Consider the following 16,025-nt stretch of genomic DNA (forward strand, 5'->3'; position numbering starts at 1 on the left):
TCCTTGTGATTCAGTTGTATGGTGTTCTGGTGTCATTCTTGTACTGCCTCACTCCTCCAGTCCTTCTACCAATTAAGCACTTATTCCTTTTATTAACCCCCCACCCCTTTGTTCAAAATATCTACTTAGGGTTTTTTTTATACCCTTTACTAAATCCTCAATGATCAAAGACCAGAGCATCTTTTGGTGACAAATTCTATTCCATTTTGTATATGGTATGCTGTAAACTTTGGATACATAAATGATTCTGTTGAATGTAATTTATTAAGCATTAATTATATTGCAGGTTTTTAGTGATGCTTAGTATAAAGCTCTCAACACACATACCTTCAAAGAGGAGAAAAATTATAGCTGAATTACACATGATAATTTTTTTTTAAATGTTTGTTCATTTTTGAGAGAGAGTGTGAGTTGGGGAGGGGCAGGGGGGCAGGGGATCCTAATGGGACTCAGAGCATGACCTGAGCTGAAGTCAGATGCTCAACCAACTATATATAATAATTTCTTAAAAAGAAATCAAGCATTTAATTACATTTAAGGAGAACTGGAAATGACACCTTTTAGAGGTAGTTTAAGGAACTCTCAGAACTTCCTGTAGCTTGTATCAGTGCTTGTCAAACTTCACTGTGTGTACGTAGCACTTCAGGAATCTTTGAGGGTGTGGTTGAAATAATTCAGTAGGTGCAGATTGAGATTTAGGGTTCTGAATTTCTAACAGACTCTCAGGTGATTGATTTTGTGAACTACAGTTTGAGAAGCAAGGCTTACTGTTTATAGTTGATTGTTAGAAAAGTAACACAGGACAGAAAAAAATACACATCTTTTCATTCCATTCCCAAATAAGTCCGTCCCTCAAGAATGGCAACTCTCCAGAGCAGCTTTATTTTTTTATTCTTTCTCAGAGCAGCTTTAATATAAATCCTTCTAAATAAATAGTTTATTACACAGTGAGTATATCATATAACTTTACCTTTTTTTAAACTCAAAAATGAAATATTATACATTGCTCAGTGACTTGCTTTTCTTTTTTCATTCAGCGGTGTCTCATGGATATCCTTCCATATCCATGCATACAGGTCTATTATTTTTTTGTTTTTTAATTGCTGCATAATGTTCTAAAGTATGGATATGGCACAATTTATAGGCATTCCCCCCTTGGGATCATGTAGGTTATCTTTGCTTTTTTGCTTTTCCAAATAATATGCATGTGAAATTTCTTCTTCTTCCCCTTCTACACTTATTCTGCAGAGTAGGTTCCCGGAAGTGGAATCTCTAGATCCTGTCTTAGGTCATATGCATTTTAAATTTTGATCAGTTCTGCCAAACTACTCACAAAAATTTTACCAAAGTTGTCATTTCACTAACAGGAGATATTTCCCCTCCTCTGTCCCTAAATATTATAAAATTTTAAGATTTTTAGCCATTGTGGTAAATCAGAAACACTGTATAAAGGAGGTTGAATATTTTCTTGTTTTTCAGCTAATTGTATTCTTAAAATTCATAAACCAGCCATTTGTGTAGGATTGTTTTTTGTGGACTTGTGTGTTTGCTCATTTACTGTTTATTGGAGGTGTTGTAAATATTTCTTTTCAATATAGAACTTTTTATGTTTTATAGCTTTTGGGTTCCTAATATAAAGGCATTATGAAGCAGTAGTCTATAAAATTTGTGTCATCAGCAGCTCTCCTAAGGAGCATGTAGATTAAGCTAGATGGAAACATACTATAAAAACAAGGCCCTTTTATTCATTTATTTATTTATTTATTTTTAATAGTTTATTGTCAAATTGGTTTCCATACAACACCCAGTGCTCTTCCCCACAAGTGCCCTCCTCCATCACCACCACCTCTTTTCTCCCCTCTCCCTTCCCCTTCAACCCTCAGTTCATTTTCAGCATTCAACAGTCTCGCAAGCTTTGCGTCCCTCTCTCCCCGCAACACTCTTTCCCTCTTCCCCTCCCCCTGATCCTCCATTAGGTTTCTCCTAAAAACAAGGCCCTTAAAAAAAAAAAGTTTTTATTTAAATTTCAGTTCACATACAGTGTTAACAGTTTCAGGTGTACAAGGTAGTGATTCAGCACTTTCATACAACACCTGGTGCTCATCACAAGTGCACTCCTTAATCTCTTATCACCTATTTACCTATTCCCATTTCCTTTTTGGTAACCATCAATTTGCTCTAGTTAAGAGGCCGGGTTTTGGTTTGCCTCTCTCTTTTTTTTCCCCTTTGCTCTTTTGTTTTGTTTCTTAAATTCCACATGTGAGTGAATTCATACGATATTTGTCTTTCTCTGACTTACTCCACTTAAAATAGGACTCTCTAGCTCCATCCATGTTGCAAACAACAAGATTTCATTCTTTTTTATGAGCCCATTCTTTTGTAGGAAAATTGTGAAACTGAGTTTTGAGATGGAGTGTATAACCTGTTTAATTTCATTTCAGGTCAAATTGTGAGATAGATGAGAAGTTAGGCTTTGAGACCTTTCTGTCTATGTTACTTGAGTTAAAAAGTGTCTTCTTGCTGTTTTATCTTAGACTACTTGATTATTAAGTCCATTCATTAAATGTTGAGCGGTCTCTTAAAATAAGAAAGTTGTATATTGAGACTTTTCAAAAAATAGTTGCCGCCCCATAATACTAATCATTGGAATGCTATTCAGTAACTTGATTGCATCTACCAGGAGATCTGTCACATTCTTTTAAATGTAGGTATCTGCATACATGTGTACATCTAGAATTGTGGTTCTTCACCTTGGCTGTGTACTGGAATTGCCCTTGAGCTTTAAAAAAATGGTAATGCTTAGATTCTTCCCTCACCCTCGTCAGCTCTGATGTATTTGGTGTGGGGTATGGCCCAACACAGGTGTTTGGAAGTTCCTCATATTCTATAATGCTACCAAAGTTGAGAACCACTTGATCAAAGAATGGAGGATGATAGTGCGTTGATATTAAGGCCTCAGTTGGGATAGTTGGCATGTTCAGATTTACTTTTCAGTGCAAAAGCAGGGGGTGCCTGGGTGGCTCAGTCCCTTAATCATCCCACTCTTGATTTTGGCTCAGGTCATGATCTCACAGATCTGTGAGAGTGAGCCCTGAGTCAGGCTCTGCACTAACAGCCTGGAACCTACTTGAGATTCTTTCTCTCCCTCTATCTTTTCCTCCCCTGATTGTGCATTCTCTCTCTCGCTCTCACTCTCTCGCTCAAAAAATAAGTTTTAAAAAATGCCAAAGTAGAACTTTGTAGATATTTTCAAAGCAAACACTCTTAGAATGCAATTTTCTTCAAATTACTACAGTATTACACTACTCTATTCATATTAGAGTTCTAAATGTATACTCTTTCAGAGCTCATAGTTGGAAACTATTTAGAGCAGTAGTTCCTAATTCTGGCTGCATATCATCTGGGTAATTTTGGGTAAAAACTTGAGGTAAGAAATTCACATACCTATGACCCACTCCAGATAATTGAATCAGAATTGCTCTGGCAAAGTTTAAGTATTGATATTTTTAGAGTTCCTGGAGAGAATTTAATATATAGCCCAAATGAGAGACCATTGTTTTAGAGTTTACAACTAGGGAATATATGAGATTTGAGATTGTATTAGATCTTTTCTTGGTTTGTTTATATCTTTTAAAAAAATGAGGAACACTGCTAAGAATAGGATGAAGAGTTAATTCAACCAAGAGCTTTAATTGACATTCTATACAACTAATCAAGAATTTTGGTAGCATGCATAGGTGATTTCTCTCCTTTGATTAGGCCCCATTCCAAAGCATTTAAATCAGTCTTTTAAGGGTAGTGCTGCAAACATAAATTTTTAATCAATTTTTCCTAATATTTAGATCCTATTAATCTGTTTCATCTTGGGTCAAGTCACTTAACCTCTCTAACCTCATCTGTAAAATGCACATAATCCCTACCTTATATAAAGCATATAAAGTGATGATTAAATCAAATAATGATGTATATAAAGTGAGCATTGAATAATTTCATGGCGGTGTTCCTTCTATTCTGCCTTGTTCTTTTGATACTCTTACTTTCTTTTCTTTTTTTAATGTGTATTTATTTTGAGAGAGTGGGGGAGGGGCAGAGGGTGAGAGACTCCAGCAGGCTCTGTGCTCAGGAGCCCTATTCCCCTCCTCCCTGCCTCCCTTTTGTAAGTAGGCCTCACACCCAGTGCAGAGCCCAACATGGGCCTTGAATTCACAACACCTGAGATCAAGATCTGAGCCAAGAACCAGAGTCAAACACTTTACCTACCAAGCCACCCAGTTGGCCTAACACTCATTGTACTTTAAGCAGTCAGAACTCCATTACATCATAGGTGCCCCAGTGTAGGTTAAATTACTTTTACAACTTAACATTTAAAATTTGTATTTAAGTTACATAAAATTTATCATTTTGGTGTACAATTCCATGAATTTTGATCAGTGCCTGGAGTTGTATATCTACTACTACAGTCTACACACAGAAATTCCATTGTGACCCTCTTAAAAATTCCTTCCTTCTACTCTGTTCTTTCACACCCTCCCCCATCCTTAATTCCTGGCAATCACGGATTTATATAACAATCCTATAGTTTTGCTTTTTTGATGGTTTTCATATAAATGGAATCATATAATATGTAGCCTCTTGAATCTGGCTTCTTTCACCTAGAACTTGCATTTGAGATTCTTTCATATTGTTATATATAGCAATAGTTCTTTTTACTGCTGAGTAATATTCCTTGTGGACATACCAGTTTGTTGGATCTGTTCCCCCAGTTGTGGAACATTTGGGCTGTTTCCAGTGTTTGCCAGGTACAAATGAATCTGTTGTAAACTTCCTTATATAGGATTTTGGATGAACATAAGTTTTAGGGTAAATTCCTAATATAGTGAGATTTTGACGTTATAGTAAGTATATGTTTAACCTAAAAATTGCTAAATATTTTCTTGTTGGCTGTATTATTATACATTCTCATTAGCAGTGTATGGAAGTTCGGGTTGTACCGCACCCTGTGCGGCACTTTATATTGTCTGATAGGTTCTCTTTCTCCCCACACATGCTCTAGTAGGCTTGTAGTGGTGACGTTGTGGCTTCAATTCCTATGTTCCGATTAACTAATAAGGTTCAGCATCTTTTCTTACTCTTTTTCATGTCTCTGCATAGATTTTCTTTGGTAAAGTGTTCAAATCTTTTGCCTATTTTTAAAATTTGGTTTTTGTTTCAGTAGGTTTCAGGAGATTTTTTAAATATATGTGTTCCAAATACAAGTTCTTTGATATGACTTACATATGTTTTCTCCTAGCCTCTGGCATGCCTTTCCATTTTATTAACAGTGTTCTTTTCATTTTGGTGAATTCCAGTTTATCAGTTTTTCTTTTTTTAATTTTTTAAATGTTTGTTTATTTTTTTTCTTTTGAGACGGCACGCGCCAGGGAGGAACAGAGAGAGAGGGAGACAGAATCAGAAGGAGGCTCTAGGCTTTGAGCTCTCAGCACAGAGCCTGATGTGGGGCTAGAACCCATGAACTATAATCGTGACCTGAGCCAAAGTCAGACGCTTAACCGACTGAGCCACCCAGGCACCCTCAGTTTGTCAGTTTTTCTTATGGATTGTGCTTTTGTTATCTAAGAACTATTTCCTGAAACCAAGACCAAAAAGATTTTTGCCTAGAAGTTACAGTCTTATGTTTTACATTTGTGTCTGATCCATTATTAATTTTGTGTAAAGTCCAAGGTGTAGATTACAGTTGAGTTTTTAAAAAAATATATAGATGTCTTAGTGTTTGTTTATTTTTGGAGGCGGGGGAAGGGCAGAGAGAAGGAGGGAGGGAGACACAGAAACTGAATCAGGCTCCAAGCTCTGAGCTGTCAGCACAGATCCCAATACAGGGCCCCAACACACAAACCTTGGAGCATGACCTAAGCCATAGTCTAAGCTGTAGTCTTAGCCTAACTGACCCGAGCCACCCAGTTGACCCTCTAGATGTGTTAATCAGTGTAGCACTGTTTTGTTTTGTTTTGAAAAGGCTGTTTTCTCCCCTTTGAACTGTTTTAGCACCTTTGCACAAAACTCATTTTGCCATATTTGTGTGGATCTGTTTCAGGCTTCTATTCCTTTGATTGGTATGTCTGTCCTTTTGCCAGTACTGAAGCTTTGTAAGTATGTTTTGAGATCAGGTAGTATTCCTTCCTTCCCTCCCCTCTTCTCTTCTTAATAATAACACTTTTATTTATTTTCAGGTTTTTATTTAAATTCCACTTAACACAGTGTAACATTTCCCTTGCACCGGAGGAACTTTAGCATTTCATTTAGAGTAGGTCTTCTGACCATGAGTTCTCAGTTTTCTTTTGTCTGAGAAGGTCTTTGTCTTCAATCCTGAACTGGACTTTCCTGAATATAGAATACTAGGCTGACAACTTTTGATATAACCCCACAGGACCCTGAGAGACTGTTCTTTTAAGAGCCCGCTTCATCAGTGTGGAGCGCCACACTGGGCTCAATCCCATGACCTTGGGACCAGAACCTGAGCTGAAATTAAGAGTTAGACACTCAGTCAACCGAGCCACCCAGGCACCCCAAAACTAATCTTTTTAAATTAGTTTTTCTGTTGTTAAATTTCAATAACCTCTTATTAATATATTTTCAGTTTCAGTGATTTCTCTGTCATCTCCTTTCTGCTTTTGAGCCTATGCAGTAAACTTTTGTTTTTTAGTTCTAAAATTTCCATTTGGTTCTTTTTTATAACTTACATTTCTTACCTGAGAATTTGGTTAATCTGTTTTAAAGTGTCTGTTCTTATCTAATGGATCATGTTTTTAATAGCTGCTTTAAAAGTCTTTGGTATTTCTGGGGTGCCTGGGTGGCTCACTCAGTTGAGTGCCCAACTCTTGATTTCAGCTCAGTTCATGATTTCAAGGTCATGGGATCAAGCCCCGGTTTTGGCTCCCTGCAGAACATGGAGCCTGCTTGGGATTCTCTCTCCTTTGCTCTGTGCCCCTCCCCTGCTCTTGCTCTCTTTTTCTAAGTAAATACATCAATAAGTAAATAAACAAACCTAAGAAAAAAATGTAAAGGCTTTGGTATTTCAAATATTTGGGTCATCTTGGGGGTTGGCATCTATTCCTTGTCTTTTCCCTTGAGAATTGGTCACATTTTTGTTGTTGTTCTTGCTCTGTCTGTTAATTTTTGGATTCTATTCTGGATATTTTGAATATTATGTTGTGAGATTCTACACTCTGTTAAAATCCTTTAGAGAGGTGAGGATTTTTTATTTGTTTTAGTAAAGAGGTCAGTCCAGTTGGGTATTGATTGCATATTCTTTCTCAGTTTGTATAGGCAGTATTTATGTTATCTATTCAGTTTTCAAAGCCTTTGCTGTGTTGAGTTTACTCTTCCCATTCCCACTTTGGTTGAGCTAGGACTTGGGCAGTTACATATATGACATATATCATAATACACCATAGTTCTATTCTAAAAGCCTCTTTTGTAATTGCCCGTGCCACATATACATAGCTTGTAATTGAGCCCAGGACTTGGTTCATTTGCAAATTTAAGGATTACTTTGAGTTACTCTTCTCAGAATTTTCCCCTACACTCCCAGAGGCCCTTCATTTCTCTAACCTGAAGCTTGGAGTTCTCTAGCTTTTAGTTTCTTACCTGTGCCTTGAGGTGAAATGGCAAGAGAAAAAAGAATAGGGATTTCTACCCCCCCCCCCCCCTTAACTGGAGCCCTCTTCCTGATTCTCTGTTCCTAGCAATGGGTTTTCTCTTGTCATTCTGGAGCAGTTGCAGCTGGCCTTGGAAGGATTTAGAGAAACAAGAGAAAAAGGGGAAAAAAAAAGTTTTCTCCCTATCTTGTTAGTAGCCTTTTGCCATAATCCTCTAGCCAAAATGATGCACTCCTCTTAGGTCCTCATTCCTGCTACACAGCTTACCTGTTTGGCCCACCCATGGGTCAAAGGCAGGAAGCAAATGTTAAAAAACAAACAGGATATTCACTCACTAACACCTTATTTGGTCTTCACTTCCCAATCTGCTTGCTGTTGTTTTAAGAGTATTCTGTCCAGTTTTTAATTGTAACCATGGCAGGGGGGGGGGGGCAGCGGCGGCGGCGGGAGCATGGGGTGAGAGACACGCTACATATAGTGAGCTTATTACTCCATCTTGGCCAGGACCAAAAGTCAGATTGTTTTGTTTTTGATTAACATTACTGATGTATAACTGTATGACTGAACATACCCATTAAAAAAATTTTTTTAATGTTTATTTTTGAGACAGAGAGAGTCAGAGCATGAGCCAGGTGAGGGACAGAGAGGGAGGGAGACACAGAATCTGAAGCAGGCTCTAGGCTCCATGCTGTTAGCACAGAGCCTGATGTAGGGCTCGAACTTAGGAGCCATGGGATCATGACCTGAGCCGAAGTCACAGGCTTAACCAAGTGAGTCACCCAGGCACCCCTAAATATACCTATATTTAAGTGTATAGTTTGTTTTGAGAAATGTTTTCCGTTATTTCACCAACCATCACATTAAAAAAATAGAACATTTTCAGTCCCTTGGAAAGCTACCTTGTGTCTCTTAGCTTTCTGTCATCCCCTCCTCATCCTGTCCTGATTACTCTTTGGTGTAATTATCCTTTTGATCTAAAGGATAGTTAGACATATGACTAGTAGTTAAATGATATCTTTAATATTCCTATAGGTTCTCACATGGAATAACTGAAAGAATATTAGATTCAAATTGTCTTAGGCTAAAAGTCACAATGATTCCACTTAATTAACTGGATAATACTGAGTAAATTTTATAATCTCCAAAGAGTCTGATTATCTTTTCTCATATTTAAAATGGCTGGTAAGTATATTTACTTTAGAGAGAGCTTTGAGAATTAAATTAGGTATATAAAGTACCTTATATGGGGTCTCACATACAGTAGATTAACATTATATGTTATTCCCCATTATCTTTCCTTATATGCAGTGCACATAAATGATCTGAGCTAGCTACCCTGAAATAGTGAACCAAATATAATTATTTAATTAGTATTGTGAAATATTTCCTGTCTCATAGCATAGACCCTCACCAAATGTAAGTAGTTTGGCATTATCATGCCTCTGGTTTAGGCGAATTTTTTCAGTCTGTCCTATTGGGAAAAACTTTTGAGCGTGTATCTTTAATATAGTATGCACATTATTAAACACACACACACCTACACAGGAATTTTTGAAGGACGAGCTAAAAAAAACAAATAGAAGAATTGTCAAGTTTTCTTCACCCTGGGGAACTGCTGGTCTAATTTTCTGAATCACTTGGATCATGAGCACATTTGGTGATGGCCTCCTGCCCCAGACCGATTAAGTAGAACTATGGAGGTGGAACCTCAGGATCTGTGTTTTAAGAGAACTTTCCACAGTCATTTTGGATGAATCAGTAAGAGGTTTGGGAACCTCTGAATAAGAAGTTTTTGATATTGGAACTCAAGCATAGAAAAAGACACTGCTGCAACATCAAGTCAGAGAGGGCATTTGTCCCTCTCTCCCTTTTTTCTGTTTGCAAGTTGAGACTCAACTGCTGAAACATGTTTCCCCTGAGCATTGTGTCTAGTGGTAGAGAATACAGCATATTGGGTGCCACAAAGTTACAGTCGCAGTTCTCATGGGTACTACTGGGCTTAATTCTCCCAATTCATAGGATTACTGCTTTTATTTTACATATGTCTGAACCTAAATTAATAACTATTTGAATTATAGACAAATCCTGTTGTGAAAACCTATTTCCAAACAGAGTTGGGTTTTTTTTGGAGGAGGGGAGTGGATGGGGGACAGTTAATAAATTGTTGAATCACATTTCTGAGAAAGAGCTGGACACAACAATGTCTGTATATTCTGTACAAATAAACATAACAGAGGATCAGTTAATAAGTTTTGTTTTGTTTTTTGCTCCACATATTAACTCTTGTAAAGTGGGTGGAGTTTGTCAAGTGTTGTGTTAAGGGAGGTTTCTGGAGGAGTTTGGGCCCAAGAAGCAAGGAGTACCTAAATAGATTAGTAAAATGTGCCTAGAGTGGGTGTCTGCATCTTTGGCTTTTTTGGAGGGTATTGAATGTATATGAATTTCTCTGTGACAGATGGCATTGTTGAGAATAATTGATAGAGATTTTTTTCATGACATTATTTTTATACAAGATTACTTTTTAGTTAAATTAGTTAACTTAAACTGTGGTCTAACTATGGTGACACAAAGTTTTATACAGCGATCTGTTTTGAAATGTTATTTGATAAAATTGTACATGACCTACAAACAAACAGATTCAGGTTTGAGTTACACCTTTGACATTGTAACTGCAGTTTTAAGTTAAAATTGTGTACCCAAAGAGCAACTTGACTAGTTTCATGGGAGATGGAAATAAATGTTAATAAGAATAAACAGTAGGACAGTAAATTCTGGGTTTATTTCATTATTAGCCTTTTCTTCTAGAAATGAAACAGCATCCTCAGATTATATTCTCTAAGTTATTACACAGTAAAGATATTTTATCTTTTTGATTAAATATCTCTGAAGGATTTTCTGACTTATAAATGGTTTGGACTCATATGAACTATTCAGTAACATAAGGTGTTAGAAATTTAATTGAATAGAAATTTTGTCGATTAACAGTGTGACAGTTTGCTAAATCTTAATTGCAAAAATCAGTTAATTTTAATTAGTGCTTGATTTAATATAGTAAGTCTTCAATTTCTTTTTGGCTTATTTTGAATTCTTTAGAATCCCATGGAAACCTGACAAATTAGTATAGCAAACTATTTTTAAATTGCTTTGATCTTACAATTAAATTTTATATTTTCTTTGTAGAATACAGAAATATTTTAGGAAAAGAAATTCAGGTGGCATGAATTTTAAATTCAACCTAAAAATTCACTAAAGTACTATTACCTTAAAATAACTTTTTTTCCCCCCTTCTTTAGAATCCAGCAACTATCACAAGAATACTCCTTAGCCACTTCAATTGGGATAAAGAGAAGCTGATGGAAAGGTAAGGAACTATACTGTCAGCTTTGTGCTTACAGAGTAACACAGAGAACCTGTCAAACTGAATTTACAAGAAGCAAATAAGGAATTGATTTATATACCAGTATGTGAAAAAAAACAATGTGCAAATAAGATGTGCTTTAATTTCTTGTATTCCTAGTGTAAATTTTACAATAAACTTAGTGTTCAGGGAACTCAGGCTCAGTGTTCCTTATTTTATTTTGGAGGTGAGGGGGCTCTTCTTCAGTATCTCCTAAATTACATCCTCTTGAGTACTGAAGACTAAAAGTGAGTTTTAGAAAAGCTCTTAAGGGGTGCCTGGCTGGCTCATTCAGTGGAGCTTATGGCTCTTGATCTCAGGTTCCTGAGTTCAAACCCCATGTTGGGCACAGAGCCTACTTAAAATAAGAAAATAAAATAAAACATTTTAAAAAATGTTTGATACAGTCTTCAAACATGTGAATAAAAATCTTCTGTTAATTAAAATTTTTTTCATAAAATTTTATATCTATGTTAGGCATATTAATGACATTTATTCATTAAAAATAAAGAAGTTGCTCAGGGTATCCTGTCCATCAAACTGGCTGTTTGGACTGGTTCTCTGGTTTCAGGAAAGATTATATTCCTTTGAGTTTTTAAAAATATTTCCTCTCTGAAAATGTTTCTAGTTCTAAAAAGAAAGATATTACAGGGACTAGAGAAGGACAATATTAATGTCATTTTTCTTTTTTTCTTCCTTGGATTGGAAATTAGCACTTGGTAAGGTGGTAGGGTGATAGCCCTTATTTATTCTATCACTCATATTCTTCAGTTTAAAAGGAACAGTCCTAATTTTAACAAAAAATTACAACTAGATTTTGGAAATTGAGAACCCAAATATTATAAGAAATAAATGGAAAATATTTTCCATTTGATTTTAAAATTGAAAGAATTTTGCAAAACATATAATAAATAAGAACATAACTCAATTTCTCACATGTTGTGCCTCAACTACAATTTAATGGTAATAAATAATAGTTATCAACTATTGAGCGCTTTGTGCCAATATTATTTAATCCAGGTGCCAGGTATTATTTAATCTTCCTTATAGCTTTATTAAGGGGCTAGGAACTATTATCTTCACTTAATTGATATAAAACTAAGGCTTAAGGGTTAATATATTCATCTCAATTTTGTAACACAAGGACTTAGCACTCCCAACTCAGGTTTGTTTGTTTTTACACTTTCTGTATCGGAGACAAAGCACGAGTGGGGGAGGGACAGAGAGAAGGAGAGACAGAATCTGAAGCTGGTTCCAGGCACGGAGCAAGCTGTCAGCATAGAGCCTGACATAGGGCTCGAACCCACGAACTGTTAGATCATGACCTGAGCCAAAGTCAACCGACTAAGCCACCCAGGCACCCAGGCACCCTCCCATCTCAGGTTTATTGGACTCCAAAGCTGCTTATGTTCTTCAAGATATACTATATAGCTTTCCTAGGGTTCATGAAGGATACAATGCCTCCTAAGTCTGATTGCCCCCACTGTCCCCTCTGGGTCTGACCACCTTTTTTTTTTTTGAAGTCAGTGGTATTTTTTAACTTTGGTAACATTTATTTTCTGACTTATCATATGACACTTTTATTTGGGAAAGGAGTTTTCATTATTTACATCTGATCTTCTAGTGAATGAAACTTATAGTTTCATAGTTCTCCAAAGACATTTTGAATTTTCTCCTATAACACTGTTGATGCTGCTAAAAGTATTTTCCTGTTAAATATTGTACTTAAATGTGGTGAGTATGAATTAAAAAGTAGGCAGCTTCTTGGAAACTTCTGTATGTGTAAACTCTTGTTCACTTTTTGTAATTTCAGTTTTTTATATATTCTGAAGGCATGTTATTGGGTACCTATAAGTCTTTAAATAGTGTTTTAAAATGAATAGTATACTTTTCTCATTTAATGAGTTTCACATTATACTCTACGTTTGATATTAGCACTGCCACACTTTTAGATATAATTACTCCCATGTAAGATGTGCTTTATATATATTGTTTTCTATTTTATTGATTTTATCAAGTTTTTCCCCCCCCACTCCCCAGTAATTTCACAGTTGCTTGTTGTATTTCAGTTTTTCTAGTGGCCCCCTTTACAAGCATTTTTGCTATCATATATTTAACTCGTGTGTGTGTGTGTGGCTGAATAGTTTCATGTATCCTACTATTTTCTCCTAATTACTCTTTTATCTCCAGAATATATCTTTAGTTATTTAAATCATTTCATATGTGCTAAATTTTTAAGGGCTCTCAGAGAGTCTTTGATATTCTAAAGTTTTGGGGTGGTTTTTGAAAACATATCCAGTTGGGATCTTTAAGTCTGAGAGCTAATTTTTTTGGTTTGGGTAAATTTCTAGCTATTATTTGTTTAGTATTACCTTTTTTTGTGTATTCTCTTAATGCTTTCTGGAATTCCTGTTAGTCACATGTTGAAAGTTCTGGATCTCCTTTTGAGATTTTTAACTTTTTTCAAAATGTTTCTTCTGTATGTGTCATATTTGTCTTTCTACTCTGGTATGTAATGTTCCTCAGATTTACCTTTAATTCACTAACTTGATTTTCTTTTTGTATCCATTCTCTGCTATTTAGCCATTTTAAATTATTTCAACAGTATTCAACTTATTTAATAACTTTATTCTGGTTTTGTGGATCCTCGATTTCCCTTATCTCCCTTGGCATATAACTCTTCTTAAAATAATGTGTCTTCTTCTAGACTGTTTATCAGTAAACAAAGAGGATTTAAAATATGTATTGGTATTTGATACCTTTCAGAGTGTATTACTTTCAAATTGGTCAAAGTTAGGCTATAATGAATTCCAATAAATATTGATATGCATTTTATCTTCACACTTTTAAAAAACTCTTATTATTCAAAAATGATTATAACTACACAGTGAGAGTATAAATATAGGATATGGCTGAAGAGATACAGGAAAATTATAAGAGAAAAAGAGGTAGGAAACAAACCAAGCATTTGAAACAGGAACTTAGAAAACCACAAAAAGAGAGTAACATAGATATTTAAGATAAAAGCAACATAAAAATGAAATAGGGAACAAAAATACATAAAACAAAAATATTTTTGAAATGGATTTTTAAAAAGGGACATATCAAGAGAATGAGAAGCAAATGACAGACTTGAAGAAAATATAAGTGAAAGACCTGTGTAAAGACTGTTAACCAAAATATACAAAGAACTCAACTCATTAATAAAAAAGTTTGAAATGGGCAAAAATCCAAATAGACACCGCAGTATAAGGAAGATACACAGATTGTTAAATAAGCTAATATGAAGAGATCCTCAATATCTTATGTCATTAGGGCATTGCCAATTAAAATGAGATCCCCCTACATACCTATTAGAATGACTAAAATCCAAAACACTGACACCACCAAATATTGATGAGGTTGTGGAGCAACAAGGACTCTCATTGCTGGTGGGGATAGTTTGGCAGTTTCTTACAAAACTAAACATACTTTTACCATGGGATCCAGCAGTCACACTCTGTATTTACCCAAATGAGTTGAAAACTTCCAACCACACAAAAACCTGCACATGAACATTCATAATTGCTAAAACTTGGAAGCAGTCAGATGTCCTTCTTGGTGGGTGGATGAATCAACTGTGGTGTACATCCAGACTATTGAATATTATTTAGTGCTAAAAAGAAATGAGCCATGAAGTCATGAAAAGACATGGAGAAACCTTAAATGCAAGAAGCCAGTCTGAAAAGGCTACACACTGTATGATTCCAATCATATAATGTTTTAGAAAAGGCCAAACTGCGGAGACTGTAAGATCAGTGCTTGCCGGGAGATGGGGAAGATAAGGATGAATATATGGAGTAAAAAGGATTTTTAGGGCAATGAAACTATTCTGTATGAAATTGTTAGGGTACATATATGTCCTTGTACATTTATCCAGACCTGTAAGATGTGTAACACAAAGTGAACCCTAATGTAATCTATGGACTTTGGTAATGATGTGTCAGTGTAGGTACATTGATTCTATCAGATACGCCACTCTGATGTGAAATGTTTAGTGGGTCAGGTTGTGCGTGTATGGGGTAAGGGGCATAAGGGAATGCTGTGTACTTTTTGCTCAGTTTTGCTGTGAACTAAAACTGCTCTTAAAAAGTTAAAGCTATTTTGAAAGGGTTAGGAAATAAACCACTGGCAAATGTGATGGGGACTAGGGAAGAAGGGAACAAATAAACTTTGGGGATAATTCATAATTATAGATGGGGAAGATATTTCAAAATTTAAAATGAATACTTTATACTATTTTTACCAATATATTTGAAAGCTTAGAAATGGAAATTAAATTGCCCCACAAGAAGTAGAAATATAGCCATGGAAGAATATAGTAAATAGACTAAAAGATCCATCTACTTCTCCAAAAAACACATGATTTTATGGTCAAGTTCTATCTAATAAACCATCAAGGAACTGCAGTTTCTGGTGAAAATTATTTCAGAACATAGAAGAAGATAGGACATTAATTCCTATTAGCCAGATCAGAATAACCCTTGTTACAGAATTTAACAAAGACAGCATAAGAAAACCATCTTTATTATGAACATACCTGTTGAATTCATAAATAAAATAACATTTAAATTGGAAGAATTAATGGTCTAGTAGGATTCCTCCTAGGAATGCAAAAACAGGTCAGCCTTGGAGAAACTTATCTATAGTAGTTACTAATTTAAAACAGTAAAGAGAAACAAAAAGGAAATGATAATAACTGTTAGGGATGCATTTAATACATTATGCATTTACCCATGATTTAGGAAAAAATAATTTTTAGGGGTGCCTGGCTAGCTCAGTTGGTAGAGCATGCAACTCTTAATTTCAGAGACATGAGTTCAATCCCTGTGTTGCTCATGGGGCCTACTTAAAATTAAAGAAAGAAAGAAGGGCGCCTGGGTGGCTCAGTGGGTTGAGCATCCGACTTGGGCTCAGGTCATGATCTCACAGTC

At 35.6% G+C, this 16,025-nt stretch overlaps 1 protein-coding gene across 1 annotated transcript in view; it reads left to right on the top strand.

The window, feature by feature from the left end:
• ARIH1 (ariadne RBR E3 ubiquitin protein ligase 1) overlaps positions 1-16,025 on the top strand; it is a 116,053-nt gene that overhangs the window by 37,131 nt on the left and 62,897 nt on the right. The window contains exon 3 of the mRNA XM_029950604.1: positions 10,949-11,016. Coding sequence (XP_029806464.1) covers positions 10,949-11,016 — 68 coding nt within the window. The remainder of the gene's footprint in view (positions 1-10,948; positions 11,017-16,025) is intronic.

The sequence above is a fragment of the Suricata suricatta genome, chromosome 9, assembly GCF_006229205.1.
Source record: "Suricata suricatta isolate VVHF042 chromosome 9, meerkat_22Aug2017_6uvM2_HiC, whole genome shotgun sequence".
NCBI lineage: Eukaryota > Metazoa > Chordata > Mammalia > Carnivora > Herpestidae > Suricata > Suricata suricatta.